At 43.7% G+C, this 19,420-nt stretch overlaps 1 protein-coding gene across 5 annotated transcripts in view; it reads left to right on the top strand.

Moving 5' to 3' along the window:
- DOCK4 (dedicator of cytokinesis 4) overlaps window positions 1–17,732 on the top strand; it is a 421,086-nt gene extending 403,354 nt beyond the window's left edge. For 3 of the 5 annotated variants that reach the window (XM_035020946.1, XM_035020945.1, XM_035020942.1), the window contains 9 exons: window positions 2,040–2,159; window positions 2,491–2,612; window positions 2,938–3,058; window positions 4,113–4,194; window positions 4,323–4,432; window positions 6,734–6,806; window positions 8,573–8,686; window positions 11,859–11,920; window positions 15,088–17,732. In XM_035020946.1, coding sequence (XP_034876837.1) covers window positions 2,040–2,159; window positions 2,491–2,612; window positions 2,938–3,058; window positions 4,113–4,194; window positions 4,323–4,432; window positions 6,734–6,806; window positions 8,573–8,686; window positions 11,859–11,920; window positions 15,088–15,528 — 1,245 coding nt within the window. In that variant the 3' untranslated portion in view covers window positions 15,529–17,732. The remainder of the gene's footprint in view (window positions 1–2,039; window positions 2,160–2,490; window positions 2,613–2,937; window positions 3,059–4,112; window positions 4,195–4,322; window positions 4,433–6,733; window positions 6,807–8,572; window positions 8,687–11,858; window positions 11,921–15,087) is intronic. The other 2 variants (XM_035020944.1, XM_035020943.1) reach the window with 2 other exon arrangements.
- The last annotated feature ends 1,688 nt before the right edge of the window (window positions 17,733–19,420 follow it).

The raw sequence follows: 19,420 nt of genomic DNA, 5'->3' as shown, positions 1-19,420 counted from the left end.
TACTTTAAGGTGACCTGCAAGGAAATCGAGAATAAGTTAAGTTCTCGATGTGGCCCTAGGGGTGATGTAGATATTAGAAGTGAGCAAGTTAGGTTATCCAGTTCTTAGGATTTTGGAATGACTGTGGCCTTTGTTGATATTCAATGATCCGTATTTAACCTGAGCACAGTCTCTTGTGAGTGGTTTGCCTCACTGCAGGACTCTTACTTGGTGTATTCAATCTGACTGAATTTTTTCCCCAGAGTTAAAATTAAAAGGACCAAGAAGACTCTCAAGAAAAATAAAATCGGGAACCTTTGTTTCCTCCACATCCTGCCTGTGTTCACAGGGCCTTGTGGAAAGTGCTGTGACATAGGAGACTTTATATCTCTGTCATAGGATAAGCAGTACAAGTGACTGCCATGTGACCTTGGGCAGGTCACACCATCTTTGTGAGACCGTAGTAGTAGGGGATTGGGCTGGCAAGGGCACTACCCTCAGCTGGACCTCTGTGAGGTGGTTCAGATAAACTACCTGGGGGCCTCGGAGATGCCCTACCCCGGTGGCTCTTCCAGAAAGGACTTGGCCCAGCTGAGGGGAGTGGTGGCCGTCGACAGACACTGTTGGTGCTAAGGTCCTTCAGCTGTTGCCTCAGCTGCAGAATGCTGCCTGGCCCACGATCACCACCTTCCTGGGTGGCCCGCATCCAGTGACTGAGGAGGAGATATAAGGCCCGGCCATCTGGGCCCAACACAGCACAACTCTGACAGCCTGTTTGAGGCCCAGAGCTCCCCTGGTGTCGGCAGAGGCTGACATGACTGCTGTGTGTCTCGGCTTCTTTTTAGTTAGTCCTGCTTCTGCCACTCCCTCACACAGACAGTGATGCCAGGTGACTCCCCAGTAAACATCCTCATCTCCATGCCAGAGTCTACTTCTGGGAGAACCCAACCTGCAACGTGATTTTGACAAAACAGAGTCTTACAGCGAGTGTTTAAAATGGAAACTGGATTCCTGCCCTTGAGGTCAACTCTTCCATGCCCTTCTCCCTTCATCAGACTCTTCCTTTACGCCTCAGACATCCACTCCACTCTCACTACTCCCTTTAAAGGTGTCCTTGAGGTTTAACGTATTTTTATTCTTATGCAGATATGCTGGCGGTGGGTAGGGGCTGCCACAGTCCTGCCCACATACAGAAGGTGCTGGACACTCTAACCCACCAGGCTCAGTCCTGTTTGACTTGAGCTTTCAATCTTGAATCTTCACAAGATGTCAAGATAAAAACCACTGTGGTGACGGTGTGATTCACTTTCCTCACAGTCGGTGAAATTTGTTCTTTTGACCACGTTAGCATGGGGGCATTTTTTTTAAATGTAAAAGATAGCTGATACTCAGAGGAATTAAGCACTATTCATAGTTGAAGAACAAAAGAAACTTGAATTGTTTGTGTACATCTCTTTTGGGTCCTCACCACAGAAAACCTCTTTTTTTTTTTTAAGTACGAGCTGCTCCTTATTGCATTATAATAAGTGAACCAGAATAATCATTTTTAACAAAAACAAAAAGAATGGCAACTATTATAGAACTCCTGTTCCTATCCTACCTCCATGTCTTCCTCAACCAAATTCTGAAAAGGGAGGTGGGGGGAGGAGAGATGGGCACAGCAGAACCTGGTGGAAGAGAAAGAGTATCGTGAAAAAGGGCATACCATCCAGAGAAGAGATCCCTTGGGGAGAAGCTCCTGCCCAATCCTGTGAAGTACAGAGGGGAGCCAAGCAACACATAACTGCTTAAAAGGGTTGTTATTACAGATCTAAAATACATGGGAAAGAAACTTCGGGTAGGAGGTAAATCAGAAAGACCTAAGTTTGAATCCCCATGCAGGATCGTTCTGATCCTCAGTGTCCTCACCTGTAAATGAAGGATTGTTCCTATCTTGTGAGGTTGAGAGGATTAGCCATAACACATGCAGAATGCATGGTACAGTGCTTGACCCTCTAGCAGGCACTTGGTGGAGTTATTCACTGATGTGTTTTTTTTTTTTTCCTTTTCTTGTTATCAAGGCACAGATTTTGGAATTTGGTTTGGCTGTGCACGAGAAGTTTGTGCCTCAAGATATGAGACCCCTACACAAAAAGCTGGTCGACCAGTTCTTTGTGATGAAGTCAAGTTTAGGGATACAGGTACGTACCCAAAGTGTCCATAGGGGGCAGTCTGACCACTGCCGGTTGCTTTTTGTTAGCGGGACGATGAAGTATCCAATAGTGACATCTTTTGGTTTTTCTACCAAACTGCACCATCTTACCAGGGAGTCCTCCAGTATTAAAATTTTGCATCATCTTCTATTTGCCTTGTTCAACTTTTATGAAAACAAAAAAGGGCAAGAAAGCTTAATACCGAAACTTACCTTTATAACCTTACGTAAAGATTTCATAACAATATGCTAAAATACCTCACGAGTTCTTTTGCCCCTATACTTACTCGTCTAAAATATTTCCTTGACTCCCTCTCTAGGAGTTCTCTGCTTGTATACAAGCCAGTCCAGTCCATTTTCCTAATGGAAGCCCCCGCGTGTGTAGAAACTCAGCACCTGCTTCTATGAGCCCAGATGGTACCAGGGTAATTCCTAGACGCAGGTAAGTCATATTCTGAATTATCTGACAATTTGGCATCCACCCAAGATCTGGAATGATTCTCTCATTCTTTATGGCACGATTTGTCAAATACGCTATTTCTTAATGAAATAATTAACCCGCGAGGCAGCTGCAGACATCTGCCACTGGTAAAATAGCAACAGCATGAGAAATAAATAAACTCAAACATTTGATTATATTGAGGCAAACAGGAGACAACAAAATGGGATGTATATATTTTTTTTCATTTGGTTTTATACGACGCCAGCATGTGATAAAGTGCAATTCAGAGACTGAGTTAATGACCATTTTTTTCCCCCCAAAACAGCCCATTAAGTTACCCAGCTGTCAACCGATATTCTTCCTCCTCACTGTCCTCACAAGCTTCTGCTGAAGTAAGCAATATTACAGGGCAATCAGAAAGCTCTGATGAAGTCTTTAACATGCAGGTACTTGATTGGCTTTTTAATCGTCTGGTCGTGTGTATTCCTTTTCTGTCTCAATCATGAGAGTTTCTGTCCACTCTGCTGGGCTATTGAACAGATCTGCGAGCAAGAACGTTGAGTTAAGGACAAACCGTTAAACACTCTCACTGCTCTGTTGGTCTCTGGAGTCTACAAAGAGGTTTCCCCCAAAACTGCCCCCTCCACTCTCAGAAGACGTGAGCGAGAATGGGAAAGCCTGGGCAAACTGTGCAGGGTTAGCTTTGAAACCTGCCTCTGATTTGCTTCTTCCATTCGGGACCCTTGGAGCCTGTCACCACATCCTGGCTGCCTCTTAGCATTGCTAAGTGGCCTCGTTGCTTCACAATACACAGTTGAGAGGGCCATTATACAATTTCTCTACTTCTGCTCATGTCAGAAAATGTTCATAATAAAAAGATTTTTACTGAAGAAACAAAATAGTTTTAAAGGACATTAGTCAGTGTAACTCTGCAACACAGAATTTTATTTAGACCCTGCTTATACAGCATTTATAATAATTTAGTAAGAAGAAGTTAAAATTTTCCTCACCACTGTCTTTAGAAAAGGGGCATAGTACATATTGCCAAATTCATGCCTTGAGCACATTTTTGGAGAAAACAAGAAGGTGCATTTTCTGCTTTTTAGAAGCACTCCCCTGTCTCTGTGCCCGAGGCTGGGGGTCCTTCTGCTTGTCCATTAGTCAGTGAGGGCTACCTGCTCCTCCATCCCAGTAGATCCGGAAAACTAATAACTAATTCAAATGCGTTCCTTTGGCTGGAGTCAAAGCCTCAGTTTTCGTTTTTGTTTTTTTAGAGTATTTTGATTTTAAATCTTGGATTCTTGATGAATTCAGACAGGCTTCCTTATCAGCCTGAGATTTTTCTCTATTTCTATATGGCCTTTTTCTTTTCGTTTTTGTTTTGTTCTTGTTTGTTTTTTGGCTACTTTGAAAGAAAAGGGCAGGGATCTTGTTTTCAATATGTCACTGTTGTCTGGAGCCTCTCAGCAGTGGATGATAACAGCTCCCTTGTATTTGCAGCCAAGTCCATCTACCTCAAGCTTGAGTTCGACTCACTCTGCTTCACCTAATGTGACAAGTTCTGCCCCATCAAGTGCCAGAGGTCAGTGCCAGGGTATGGGGCTGACTGAGGGTGCCCCAGGAGCTGTGGCCCTGGCACCCCAGCCCAACATGTCCTCCAGGCAGGTCCAGCACACGCCCTGACGATCCTTCCTTTCCTTCTCTTCTCAGCTTCCCCTTTGTTGTCTGACAAACACAAACATTCCAGAGAAAACTCTTGCCTGTCCCCGAGAGAGAGACCATGCAGTGCCATCTACCCAACACCTGTGGAACCTTCTCAGGTAGTCCCTTGGGGGGCATGGAGATACTAGAAAACAAGCCAGTGTCTGAAACTGCTTACATATCTCTGCAGAAAAAGCCTGTACCTGCCAGAGGCAACCAGATGGGCTGTGTTAGACAAGTCGATCTCAGTGAAGAGTGAACCTCTGCTCCATGCCTGTTGTTCGAAGTTTCTGTTGGATCCATATTTCTGATACTGATACATGGGTTGCTGCCTGAGCAGTAAAGTGGAGTGGAAAGTGGGAAATGATTTTTCCCTCCTTGACCTGACTCTCTAGTTCATTGCTGCTATTTAAACAGTACAAGGGTAATTAGGTGAATGAGTTGGAGTGTCTGTGTGTGTTTGCATGTGTGTGTAGCAGGAATTTCAAGCAACTTTCTCCATTAGCAAGAGACCCTTGAGGAGAAACATGATCTGTCCAGCAGCCTTTCTTTTGGCCTGTACCTAGTTTGAGAGAGCTTCAGTTGATTCCTTTCTGAGGGACCCAGGAGCGCAAGGACAATTTCTGTTCACCTTTGCCATTCTTTAATGCACTGGGGGAGGAGCAGTTGAGTGCCCAGGCTTTCACGGTCCCTCCACCCCCGGGTGTAAAGGACCATGGTCCTCAGCTCCTGCCTGGACTTGATTTTGAAGTGATCCTGATGTAGGAAAGATGTTAGGGTTCGAAGCCGATGGCCAAGAAAGAATTCTTGAGACGTCTTTGGTGCAAAAAGGTGATTTTATTAAAGCACAGGGATAGGACCAGTGGATAGAAACAGCTGCACCGGGGTTATGAAGAGTGGCCCGTATATACTTTCAAGTTGGGAGGGGGTTAGGGATAGCGTAAGTCTCTAAGGAATTTGGAAGCAAGGTTCCCAGGACCTTGAGGGGCTAGCTGTTGTTGGAAAAGTGTCATATATTACTGTCTAATAAAACCTGACTCATGAGACCCTTCAGATGTGTATCGATGGGCCATATGCTTGGGGGATGATTGCCAACATGTATCTGGGGGGTGAGGGGTTTAGAGATAAAGGAAGTTTCCAAAAGAATTTTTATATGTTAAAGTAGGCTTACAGGATCCTTTGGGGGGGGGGGGCGGATATGGTCAGGCTAGGATTGCCTTTTGATCCTTAGCGAAGTATCAACATCAAGGCAGTTGAGTCCCTAGAGTAATATCCCTCTGCCTGTTTCAAGGACTTGGTCAATGGGCTGTAGGTAGTAAGGAAATTGAATAATTTTTCTTCTGCCTTTGTTTCCCACATGCATTCTCTTAGTCCAGGTGAGGGCAGGGCCAAGGGCTTGGCTCTCTGGGCACTTCAGGGGCTGTGAAGGGTGGTTTCCAACGTGAAGATTCTTGGGTAGCCCTGCGTTTTACCGATGATTTGGGTATAATTTAGGAGCAGAGAATAATACTTACTTATGTTCCAGCTAATTTTTCTGTTTTTCTACACCACCCTGGCAGAAGTCTGTAGCTGCATCTGGAAATGGATGAGAGCGAGTGGGATGTGGCTTGATTGGTTTATCTTTGCTGATTGTGTAATCTTCCCGAAAGCCCCAGGATACCTCCTCTGCACAACACTGATGTCTCGCAGAAACTCTCTCTGAGTGCGTTTGGCTGAACCAGCTCACCAGTTTTCCTTCCCTTTGCCACTTGATGTTGCAAGGGAGTTTCACACTTGGTCCCATCCGCTCCAGGAGCTCATGTTGCCCCCATGGGGGACTCTGAAAGCCTTCCTTGATTAGCCTCCTCCGACTTTTCCGCTTTTGGTAAAACGTGAAGCAGTGTGTAGTTGCCAAAACCTCAATAATACACATTGATATGGTGCATCTACTTTTAAGGACTTGCACTTTTTCTCTTAATGTATTAGGTAGAACCATGTAAAACTGGCATTCTCATGGGTTAAAAATCGTAGAATATTGTCCTTTTCATGTTTTTAACCTACGATCGAAAACGTCCATTCACTAGAGATTTTTTGAGCTAATATTTCTTAATTCTTATCTGCGTTTCATATTGCCAGTCTAAGCATTCTTATTTATAAAGAGCACCATAGCTTAACTGCTGCTTACTGTTTTTCCCTCCATTTTATTATGAAAACTCATTTACCATTTACATTTAAAATCTAATACAAACTTATTAAACTTAAGACTCTTCTCCCCTTTTTTCCTTAAATATAATTGAATTCTTGGTTCCCAGGCTCATCATGTACCATATAAAAATTATTTTGAACCAAAAGTTTCAGTTATGAGACAATCATCTCATTTTCTAGAAGGTCCCACATGACAGCATATTGCACCATAAAAATGGACTCTCGTACCTTTGCAGAGGCTGCTGTTTAATCATATTGGAGAAGGAGCCTTGCCACGCAGCGACCCAAATCTTTCTGCACCTGAGAAAGGTGGGTATGAAGCCAGCCCCCTCATCGGTCCCGGCAGGCGTCAGGGTTTGTTTTGTCCTCATTTTCTCCAGTCTATCGTGTGTCTATGTGGAAGGCAGATCTCCGGATCTTTAATAATCGGGACTAATTTGCCCTTTAGGGGATTCATGAGAGACAGTCCTTCGTGATGCATTCTTTCAAAACTGTTTTCTTGTAGGATTGAACAGCAGAATCTGAGCAAATTAGGAACTCCTCAGTTACATGGCTTTTGGGGTCCAGGCACCAAGGCAGTGCCTGTGCTCCCTGAAACAAAGCTGCTGAAGAGGCTACTTATTCAGCACAGTGAAAAATAGCACCTTCCCAGATGGATTCCCTGGTCCCACTCTTTGTTTCCCTTACAAAGCTCATTCTGCCAGTTCATCTCTTGTTTGTGGTGACTCAGATACTATTTAAGAATTGCAATCCAGTGCATAATGGAGTGTGCCCTGCCTCAAGGTCACACAAAAAATGAGAAACGCACGCAAGGCAGTTAATAGCCAATTAGCATCGGTCTGTGCAACATGGCAGGCGATGAAGAGCAGATTCAATGTGACTCTCTTCACCGTGCGGGTGGGGGCCTGCAGCAAGTCACCTATATGCCTCGCTCAGGGTCAAGCCTCAAAAATCCAAGCGGTCGCATAAGCCAATGAATCAAGCCACTAATGAAATGTTCCCATAAAGTGCACTTTAATTGCCCTCATTAAGAACTAAACTGTATTGTCATTGGACTACATGGATAGATTAACATTAAAACTTTCCTTGGGAGATTGAAATTAGTAAGACGGTAGCTGAAATGATTTTAAAGCCCAAATCTTGCTTGAATGTTACACGTCGAATCTTAATCTTTGCCTGGAGAACTTAGTATTTTTCTCAGCCCTTCTACTAAAGAAAACCACAAAGCCAATTTAAAACGAACTGAGAAAAATTATTTTAAGCGTGGTGATTCCATCCCCTGAAAGTAATGTGGTAATTTCGAGTAAAATGTTGAAATCCTAGCCGTGTCCATCAGATGGCAGTGTCTGTACAGGGAGCAAACCACTAGAAATTCTAAGACTTGCTTTTGGAAACCTGATTTCCTAGCAGCTATTTATAATCGTCCGTCTCTTGCCCTTGCTCCTAACAGGGTTGTTCCATATTTCTGCATCTTACTGAAGCATGGAACAGACAAATTACAAAAAAAGGAATGATACTGTCGGTATTCCAAATTACTTTTTTTTTTTTAGGACATACTTCAGTATAATCCATTGATTTCAGGAACAAGGGTCCTTTTCCCAAAGAGTTGGTCAACAGGATGGTGTGGCATGGTCATCGTGCGAGGTAGTTGAAATATTAGCCTGTCACTGCCTTCCCCCTTTTGGGGTGCCACTTGTCCAGAAGTTTCCACTAAAAACCAAGTTTGAAAATATTTTAGTGACTACATCCTCCATCTGTTATCCAGCATCTAAAACACATTTGTAATTCTCAACAGGATTCTACGGTTCTAGGGTAGAGATCTGTAGTTCTGTTTGACTGCTTGAGGGGAAATAAAGAGACATGCTAGCACCCAATTAAATGTCAACTATAACTGTGAGGTAGAAAATTAAATAAAGGTTTAGTATATAGGAGGTCTCTTGGGGGGGTTTTTTGTTTTGTTATGTTTTAAATCCAGTGATTTTTTCATTCTGGATAATTTTGACTTTCTTCTAAGATCTCAAGCGTTCGAAGGGCAAAGTGGACCATGTGTTTTTAGCTGTGTTATTCCCTTCCAGCTGTGAATCCCACCCCTAGCAGCTGGAGCCTGGACAGTGGGAAGGAAGCCAAGAACATGTCGGATAGTGGGAAAATTATCTCTCCCCCTGTCCCTCCAAGACCCACACAAACTGGTGGGTATTTGAAGCATTTGAACAATCACTTTTATAAAATAACTTTTATGACTACTCCAGCTTGTCGTGAATTCCTCAGAGAAAGGTAGGCATTTGGGGTCTGAGGTAAAAACCTTAGTAGCTTAATTCATTTACAGTGTTTTCCCTCTTTCCTGAACTTTCTAGCTACTGTAAGTCAGACAGTACTCTGTTCCTTATAAACTCCATAGACAGATTCTGTAGACTGTTCTCCTGCTAGGCACCATACCTTTGGGGAGGTACCCTAACCTTTGCCAAGCCATTAATATTTTCTCTGTCCTTTGCTTGAACCACCTCATTCTTCAACCTCTGCTAACTCAGCCACTTCACTCTTACTCAGGACTGATGTCAGGGTTTCACATGGCCCCGACACAGGAATTGACTGACTATAACTTTTGATAGGCTTGTGGGGACGTCCATTGCTATTCCTTGCATAGAGAGGTCTGCATTCAAGAGTGAGTGAAGTTTCTCAGGGCGCCTGGTGGCTCAGTCAGTTAAGGGTTCGACTATTGATTGCAGCTCAGGTCATGATCTCAGGGTTGTGGGATCGAGCCCCACATCACGTTGCATATGGCTCTGCGCTCAGTGGGGAGTCTGAGCTTGTTTGTTTCCCTATCCCTATGCCCCTCCCCCACCACAGGCCCTCTGATTTGCACACGGGCACTCTCTAAATAAATAAATAAATCATAAAAAAAAAAAAAAGTGAGATTTCCCAAGGGGTTGATTCAGGGGACTGCATCCCCTCAGGTGGTGGTTTAAGAAGCAAATTCTTTTTTTTTTTTTTTTTTTTTAAGATTTTATTTATTTATTTGACAGAGAGATAGGGAGAGCAAGAACCCAAACAGGGGGAGTGGGAGAGGGAGAAGCAGGCTTCCCACTGAGCAGGGGGCCCAATGTGGGGCTCGATCCTAGGACCCTGGGATCATGACCTGAGCCGAAGGCAGGTGCCTAATAACTGAACCACCCAGGAGCCCATAAGAAGCAAATTCTCAGGCCTAATCTTAGACCTACTGAATCAGAAGATCACCATTTCCCGGATAAGGCCCTAGAGTTGATATTTTACCAAACCTTTCTAGATTTTGAGAACCACTGAAAATACTTAAGAAACTTTATGAGTTTATAGCAATAACAGACCCCCTTTCCAACTGAATAAGCCATTTGCTTGGTGACCTTGGTAACTTTGATATGGTATAGTCTTTACAACCTACCCTGCTGACTCTGCCTATCTTGGTGATGGGGAGAGTCTTTTCAACATCTGCACACATCTAGAGTGGTTTTGGAGCTTTACCAGTACAGCTGCCCTAAAAGCAAGAGAAAACATGACATCATTTCTTCACGGATTTTTCTGGGTTGCTCATTCAGGTTTCATTTGTTGTATTTTAGCATCTCATCTTTGTTTTCTATTTTTACTGACTTTCTCTTTTAAAAAAACAAAAAAAAACCAGTGTGCTACCCAGTTTGTTCTATACTGGTCAAAGCTAAAAGTCACCAATAGGTTTTGAAAAGCGTGTGAGATTTTTCAACAGAACAAGAAATAACCAGGCTTCCTCGATAACCCACATCAGAATACTACTGTGGCCCGATCAGCCAAGTAGTTTGTATCTATTCAGGCTGTGCAGATATTCAAGGAGTCTCCAGCTTAAACTGGGTGTATCCGTCCTGTCAGAAACTTGAATGGCATTTTCAGAGGAACAGTAATATCGATGGTAGTTAAGATCCTAGGCCCAGTCAAACTTGGAGGCAAGGATACTGATGGCACTCTTTTAGGTCTATGGGGGAGAATGCCTTTCTAGAGAAACATCTCTGTGGACAGGCTGTGGCTGCAAGGGCTGCTGTGGAGTCCACGGTCGTGGGGTCACGGAATGCCTTCATCCGGAGGACGAGGAGCCTAAGCGGCAGTAAACTTCGGCTTCCGCCACACACAGCCGTGGCAGGAATACGGTTCCCAGTCAGCGTCTGTCTCTCCACTCACATAGGACTTTCTTCTGTCATCCGCCCCCGCAACGGACAGGCTAGAAGGAACCCTGGTGTTTGAAAGTGGCAGGGGCTGCACACCCCCACGTGGCCGCAGAGGGCCACTCCCCCTGGTGCGCTAGCTAGCACCCAGAGCACGCAGGTGACCTCTCCTCTCCCACTTTCACCTGGCAGGGCTGCCCTCCCTTCTGCACTGATTGCTCTCCTGGTCTGTCCTCACATCATCATCCGTGGTCACTGTCGGGAGATCCGTAACTGTCTGTCTGTATTTCCTTCAGCCTCTCTCTGGTTTTCTTAAGAGTTGCAAACCTCACTTTGGCAGCTGGGAGAAGGGCAGCTGATCACAGAGCAACAAACCCTGAACTCAGTGAAACCTCTGTAGGTGGAATTGGGAAATCTGGCTTATCCTCACCGTGTTGACTGTGTCACAGCAACTTTCTGTGTACATGGTTGTGTTTCAGGGGGCTGGACCCCTGACCCCCGAGCACACGGAGCAGTGCCATCACATGCCGCCTCCCAGCTGTCGGGCTTGAAAACCCAGGGGGAGAAACAGAGAGACAGCACTTCTTTGCCGTAACGATGAAATCCATAGAGCACTACCACCACCACCAACCCCCCCTCATCCCCCAGGGACAAAAGGAAGACCTGAGTACAAGCATGAGGGAGGGAAATGGAAAACTTCTCACTTCTTGTTTGGATGTGGCCAAGGGTTTTCTATTTCGGGAGTGCTGGGAAGTGAAAGGGGAGGCTGGTGTCAATTTATGCTCATGGACCCCTTCTAACCAGCCTAGATGGTGTGGGTCTCCTTGTTGCTCAGACCAAAGTCAGCAGCTATTTTCCAAAGCCTTCTCCCTGGCACCTCACACCTAAAAGCACCTTTTGAAACAGATCAGGCAGTGGAAGAGCATCTGGACTTCTAGGAAATGGGATATTGGACCAGTTCGAGCTCCTGTCACTTCTGTATAGCATCATGTATGCGCTGGTGACTTTTCACTAATTCTCCCATGTCTTGATGAGGAGTCTGTTTTGGACAGGCATCATTTAGTTTCTCCTCTACCCCCCTTGTCTAGGAGGTCTTTAGGCACTGGACCATCTGTATGGGGTTGTACACAGAGGGCATGTGCAGATAGTGAACCTTCTGGTTTTTCTCAATTCAAAGCATTCCTCTCTCTGTTCACAGCTTCACCAGCCAGACATACAACGTCCGTGTCCCCCTCACCTGCTGGGAGATCTCCGTTGAAGGTACTGACTCATATTTAGACTCAGGCGAGAGACTGTCCCCACATTCCTTCTTTCCTTACAATTCATCCCTGGTACATCACTGAGCTGCTTTCATAGGTACATACCAGGCAAAGAACATCTAAAGAAGGGGTGAAGGAAGATTAGTAAGAAAACACTAGGCTTTCCTTTCAGGGAGCGTCCTCCATCGGAGCCATTTGTGTTCAGATTATTAGCTTCATTCCCCAAATAGTGGCAGTGAAAATGTCCGGACTAGAATCTGCATATACACTGAATTAGGAAAGAAATATGGTCTCACTGTATTTCCTAGGATGTTTTCAGTCTGGTCTTTTGGTTTCAGGGACATCAAAAAAAGAAAAAGAAAAAAACAAATTGAAAAACTCCATCAACAAGCCTAGTAAATGGTCTCCTGTGCCTTTTTGCTTCTGTCAGCCCCAACCATTTGATAAAGTCAAACCCAACTTTTTCCTCCTTTAATGTTTTATACCAACATTTTCATTTACATTAGAGATATATACTTGATCATGAAAAATACGACAGTAAAATGAATTAAAAATTTTCTAGGAAACAAATTGAAAAGCTTTAAAGGTGAGACGTTTAAATTGATAGTTAGACATAAGCTATTTAACATCTCTAAACATACAAAATCCCTCATGAAGGTAAAGAATAATATTTAGTCTCTATCCAAATTGAATCAGACTGGCTGCAAGGATTGTCAGTACCTATAGGCATTGGTGTTCAGAGCTGCTGTACCAGAGGCAAATATGGGGTTCAAGTGAGTGTTAAAAGAATGATTTTGTATCTGAGTGAGGATTTACATGCTCCGTGTCCTTTTTGTTGAGGAGGTATTTCTAGCTAATGTGAAAAAGACAAATTAGCTTCTAAAAACACATAGGGGCAGGTCGTGATCCGATGCATCTGTGTTGCTAAGGATAGTTGCTGATAGAAACTGAGAATCTGGAAAACAAAAGCCCCAAAATGGAGAAAATTGCAAAGAAGTGTGATTTCATATGCATTGCCAACGTTTCTGATGCAGAAATTTGCTGGAGAGTGCAAATTATTTGCTAGTTTTTCTGTCATTCTGCAATGCAGCTGTTAATCATAACGTACACGTGACTGCATTCGTTCTAGAAGCCATAGACTGTCACGTTGATGTGATGGGAAAGGAAGCAACATGATGTTTCCACATCTTACATTTAGCCTTACTCGCAAGGAGCTCCCACATATTGCTATGCAATTACCATCTGCATTTTTCAGCTTGATTTTGCAGAGTAGTAAGTCTTAGAGATTGATTCTGTAAAAAGAACTGAAGGGATAAAAATATTCAAGTAGCTACCAAACAGTCCCATTTAGCAAGGTGGTATATACTTTCTCTCTCTGCAGAGCTGGTGATGTTCTAACTGGCCAGGTGTAGCCCTGTAGGCATATCTATACAAATGGGGCTTGGAGAGAAAATGAATGGAGTTTTTCTGTTATGACTCCTGCATTACATTAGAGGGCACACTGCTACCAAGTTACGAGCTTTGCTAGGCCTAGGATGAAGTTTATTGCCTTAACTTTGTTTTTTCAGCAGTTAAATGATGGAGTTAATCCTGTGGAGAAGACTGAGCTTACCTGCCTTATTTTAAGCTTGCGGTCTAACTGTTCACAGTGAACAGCAGTGAATTTGGCTCTCTTAATTGGCGACGCTGAATTTTAGGCTCCTGCTAAATGAATTTATTTGTGTTTCCCAGCATTATTTTGTTTAAAAAGAGAGACCAAGGTAGAGTTAGTCTAGGATAACCTTTCACAAAATGTGTGCCATAGAACGTAGTTTTATAGGTCATCATGATAAATGAAAAAATGGTCTGTACTCAGGTAAGTTTAGAAAACCCTGGGCTGCAACGTCCTTTCATTTTCTTGATCATTAAGACTGTAACGTGCTACTCTGCTTTGAATGCACTCAAGGAGTACATAGGATGCGACATTTCCCAGTAGAACCCTCCTCACATGGAGCATCACTTAGGGCTCCTTTTCCATAGGATGCCAGTCAGGGAAGTAGCAAACTCAGATGCCAACTGAATAGACAGCTACTGTGCATGAGCGAAGGAAGCTGGAGAATCCATGCCCCATCTCCAGGGGAAAGGCCCTGCTCAGTTTCAAAAGATTATCTCCATTAAGAGAAAGCAAGCCCTTGTTGATAGAACTTCTTGTTTTTTTATCAAATGCCAAAAATCTGGGGCTTTATGAGAAATCTTCCTATTTTAAAAACTTAGTAACCAAGTCAGGTTTTTAAAAAACATGCCAGATGAAACAGGTCCCATTTCAATCTAGAGCCTGAGAGCTGCCCATGTGCCGCTTCTTCTGCTCACCGGTCTGGAATGGGAGAGAACTTTCGTGCAAGCCTAGGGTGCCTCACTCCTCCTCCTGAGGTCTTTGGTAGGAGACACCCCCCCACACACACCCCTGTTAGACTGCCCTGGCTCCTGTCCTCCAGTTCTGAGCCCATCCCTGCTGAACTAGAAGGGGGAAATGGCACTCCCAAGGCTGTCTGTTGTTGTTTCTGCCGGTTCCCTCTCAAATGATGGGACTAATTATATACCTCTGAATTTTCTCCCTGATTACTCCCTGATTACTCGTTTTGTCCTGAAAATAAGTAAAATGGGCAGCGAGGTAAACGGAGTGAAAGGCAGGTGAATGCCTGAGGTCCGTCTTGCTGCAGAGAATGACACGGCCTCCAGTCTGACGCTGGGTGTTTGCATTAGCCCAGCCAGCACCACAGTTTGGGTGGCTTCCACAACAGAAATGGATTTTCGCACAGTTCTGGAGGCTACAGGATCCAAAAACAAGGTGTCGGGAGACTGGGTTTCTCCCGCGGCCCCTCTCCTTGCCTTGCAGATGGCCGCCTTCTCCCTCTGCCTTAACAGGGTCTTTGCCCACCTTTGGTGCCTCTGTACCCAAATTTCTTCCTATAAGGTCAGATCAGATGAGGGCCCACCCGAAAGGCCTCCCTTTAAGGTACCCCCCTCTTTCAAGGCCCTGGCTCCAGATACAGTCCCATTCCAGGCAGCAGGGATGCGGGCTTGAGTTCATGGATCTGGGAGGCTCACGTGCAGCCCGGGGCAGCGTTGATGACTCCGCCGTGTCTCCTTCCCCTCCGGCTTTTCTCCCCCCGCCCCCTTCCCTTCCAGCAGGGCTCCGTGCAGTCTTTCACCCCCTCTCCGGTGGAGTACCACTCCCCAGGACTGACCTCCAACTCGCCCGTCCTGTCAGGCAGCTACAGCAGTGGGATTTCTTCTCTCAGCCGGTGTAGCACCTCGGAAACCTCAGGCTTCGAAAATCAGGTGAACGAACAGTCGGCGCCGGGGCCGGGGCCGGGGCCGAGCCACGGCGGGCCGGACGAGCCGGGGCGCAAGGAGAGCAAAACGCCGCCGCCCTACAGCGTGTACGAGCGGACTCTGCGGCGGCCCGTCCCGCTACCTCACAGCCTCTCCATCCCGGTCGCGGCCGAGCCGCCCGCGCTGCCCCCCAAGCCGCTGGCGGCGCGGCCCGGCCACCTGGAGAACGGGACCCGGAGGACCGAGCCCGGCCCGCGGCCCAGGCCCCTGCCCCGCAAGGTCTCGCAGTTATGAGCCCTTTGCAGGTCCCCGGCGACGAGTCCCGGCCGTTTACAAGAGGATAGGCAGGCAGTACGACGAGGAGACGTTTAGTGTAGGCACTTTAATAACTTACTCAGATTTGTCTTTCAATGAATGGAATTAAAACTTGCTTATTAATATGTTGCACAATATTAAGTTACTGATCGCAAGCGCCAGACGTCACATGAAGTATGGCTGACCTTCCTTACAATGTCTCTTCGTTTGAAAGTGGTAAATAGTGTTAAAGACTTCTTTTGTATCTTTTTACGTTCACCTTTTTTATATAGTTTCCTCTTAAAACCAATAGGATATTGTCGAACAATATGGCGCGTGATGTTGTTGTATACTTTTTACTGAATACTTGATACTCCGAGAAAGCTTACTAAGTCAATGCACAGCCTAACACAATGGTCCTTACTTTAGAAGACTTCTGTAAATAAGGGGAGATTTCTGGCTCTTTCCGTGAACAGACTGATCAGTGCACATCAGCAGAATTACAGGTTAAAGCAGGCTACTTAGACAATATACTTAAGGGGTTGCAAGGAGTAGGACTGCAAGTTATTTTGTTCTTGAAACAAAATAATTCTTTAAGGTTGCTTTTGACATTTGACCACTGTCTACTTTCTTAAAACTCTACTTTGTGAATCGGTTGGTAAATCCTTTAGTACCCTGACGTCATGGTATCTACTGTATTTCTTTTCAAGGTGCAATTTACTTTCAGAGTTCCAGTCGGCTAGACTAAGCAAAAGACCCCGGGAGAAATGTTTACTTGAATCTTGTGCTTCCGTACTTGATAGTTTCCTCTGCAGCATTTGTCGTTGAAGAAGAGCAGATGTTCACGTGTTAAATAGGCACAAATTAATGTGTCCCATTAACAAGAATTCAGGAATCAATACAGGACAGTATTAAATCAATAGCGTAAATGAAGAAAAAAAAACCTTAGAGAAAATATATTAGCATGATTAAATGGCAAAAGGACTTTCAAAAGGTAAGGGCATTAACTTTCAATCCTGCACCAAATAGAAAATTCGTCACAACTCTCCAAGCTCCTACCGGAGCTTGGCTTCTTAGCTGATCCTGTTTTTTGAAGGGTAAGATGGCCGTAGACCCCTCTGGCTTGAGTATTGCTACGCAGCATCTCAGATCTAGAGAGGGATGCTAATGCCCCAGTTGCGGAAGAGGGGGAAAAAAGCACCTTGTATGTAGTAATGTATTTTGTATCTTTGTTTTTTTCTTTTACTGACTGTTTATAACACTCAATTGACAATAACTATGAACTGTATTTTAAATCATACTGTTAAATATTTTCCCTCTTTTGTTGGGAAGCTCATTTTAGTTTAACCTTAAGTGTTTGTTTTTGTTGATAGCTTACCTGGAAGGCAGTGACCACTTTTTATATTCTCTTAATGAAACCATTCAGCAGGTATACGCTGTTGAGGCTGGTTACAGAGGTTTTCTATAATAAATGTTCAAGTATTTTTGTACATAACTGGTTAATTTTAATAAGAGATACCATTATGTGTAAAAAAAAAAAAGTAAGAATAAAAGCAAACAGTTGTGGATGCAGTATGATTGTTATAATTATGCCAAATACTTTATGTATGGAAAAAGAATATTTGTACATATGTGCTTTTAACAATAATTCTGCCATATTGACTTTACAATTTTGAATGTCAGAAAAATTAATATATGTTAAAATATTTATGTTTAGTGGAAGTATTCATTATTGAGAAAAGGAACATATGAATTTTAGCTTTGTATCCTACAAGTTTTGCAGCCGGAAATTTCTGGAACTAGCTTCTGCTTTTGATGATAACACTTTGTGTTTGTAATCACATTCTTAAAAATATACACACACACACATAGGAAGCTCCATATTCCTGTTGCTTTAAAGAAGTAAAGCCTTCCATTTAAATAAGTTGACATGCATAAGGTAACAAAGCTTCTTTGATTTCCTTTTCCTTTGTAATTTAATAGATTGTTGACTAGTGCTTGGGCACTGTATAAATCAGTGTTATTTGCTCTTGACGCCATTTTTTTTTTAAAGTTTTTTGGCAATGAAGAGTTCAATTTATCATGTGTGTGTATTTCTGAAGCAGCTATATAGAACATTTCAAAAGATTCTGTTTTAGCTCAGATGTTCATGTTGGTTGCTGCTGAATGGTAAATATTTAATAAAATTACCTGATTAATCTTAATATAACTGTCTTTATTCCTGTTATCAGTGTGTCTTTACCTGGAACAGAAGCTGCATAAATCTCTTGGTTATATCTTAGTGAAGTTGTTAGACTCCTTTGTTGATAGATCCTGTTTTGGTGTTGTCTTGCCTTGGTTGATGGCACTTCTCCCGACAAAGCTTATCTATGCCTTAGAGAAAAAAAGTTGAAAAGGTAATGCTGTTGGTTACTACCAGTAGAGAAGTAAGATTTACTTGGGCGGTGGATTGTTAATTAACCTAACCAGAGCTGTTTTAAAAAGTCAAGCCATTGGGGCGCCTGGGTGGCTCAGTCAGTTGAGCGTCCAACTGTTGGTTTCGGCTCAGGTCTTGGTCTTGGCATCCTGAGATCCAGCCCTCCCCACCCCCCCATCCCCGTTGGGCTCCGTGCTGGGCATGGAACCTGCTTGGGATTCTCTCTCTCCCTTACTCTCTGCCCCTCCCCACCCACCACCACATGTTGGTGTGCGTGTGCGCACGCTCTCTCAAAAAAATACTAAAACCATCCAGGTTTGTTTACATTGGAAAACTTGACACAAGACAGATAACTGCCAGGCATACAAAGGAAACTGCCTTTGTCAGCTCTGACAAACTCTACCCGCACGCAGGCCAGCTTTTCTCCCTGATTTTCATAAAAAGATGGGAAACAAACACTGGAAAACCCATCGACTACAAGATTTCTGTTAACAGAAGCTGGCGTTTAATTTTGTGAGATGTGTCTATGCTGTGTTAGATTTACAACATTTTATGTAACTCAATGCTAAGCAAGCCATTGTCTGAAGCCTCCATCCCATTAACTACCAAAACCCATTTAAAGGCCATAGTCAATGTCCTCCTGATTGTTTCTCAACATTAACTAAGTGATTTTAGAGCATTTGGATCATTTTCATTACAACAGAGCCCGTAAGTATTTCGATTCTACAAGCGTAATTACAATATGAATAGCTCTGCTTCCTACCTAAGTAGTCTTCTCTCTAAATTGTTATTGATTGTTCTACAAAACACAACGAAGAGAATAACAAGTTGCACAGCTTTGCCTTTATTTGATCTTTACATATTAAAATGTGGCCGTACCAGAATGAATTCTTACTGATTGAAATAAGCCTTGCCCTCATTACATAAGAATATCATAAAAAAGACTTGAAAAATTGACCAAATTCCAACCCCCTAACATAGCTATTATTTTTACACATCCCTTTCAGTTTGTTTCTACATATATTTATTGCACAGTTTTTCTACATTGCTGAGTGTGGTTCCCTAAGTATAATACAGGGCTGACTCATTGCCATTAGTGAGAGCGCCACACCTCTATAGAGCTTTGGTCATGTCTCAGGGAGGGAAGGGCAAGATCCGATTTTATGGAAATTTTGGAGTTTTGTTTAAGGTGGGACTTACTTTCAATGAGCAGGCATTAAGACTGGGTAAACGTCATGATATAATTGTTCGGATTTGATGGAAATAGCAAGGCAAGAATTTTGGGTTGAGGGTTTCAAAAAGTCTTAGGCTATAACTGTCAGTTGATGCTTTCTGATAATTTGATAAGATCTGTTGAGAAGTTCCTATTATGAACAATAAAGTTATTTGCCTCTCCAAGAGATGGGTTGTAGAGTAAACTTACGCTTATGAACACTGGAATATGGAGTCCTATTCATGCAAACAACAGCTGTATGG

Source organism: Mirounga leonina, unplaced genomic scaffold (assembly GCF_011800145.1).
Source record: "Mirounga leonina isolate KUSES-001 unplaced genomic scaffold, KU_Mleo_1.0 Mir_174, whole genome shotgun sequence".
Taxonomy (NCBI): Eukaryota; Metazoa; Chordata; class Mammalia; order Carnivora; family Phocidae; genus Mirounga; species Mirounga leonina.
Note: the sequence above shows the minus strand (reverse complement) of the source record. Positions and strands in the feature narration are given on the sequence as shown.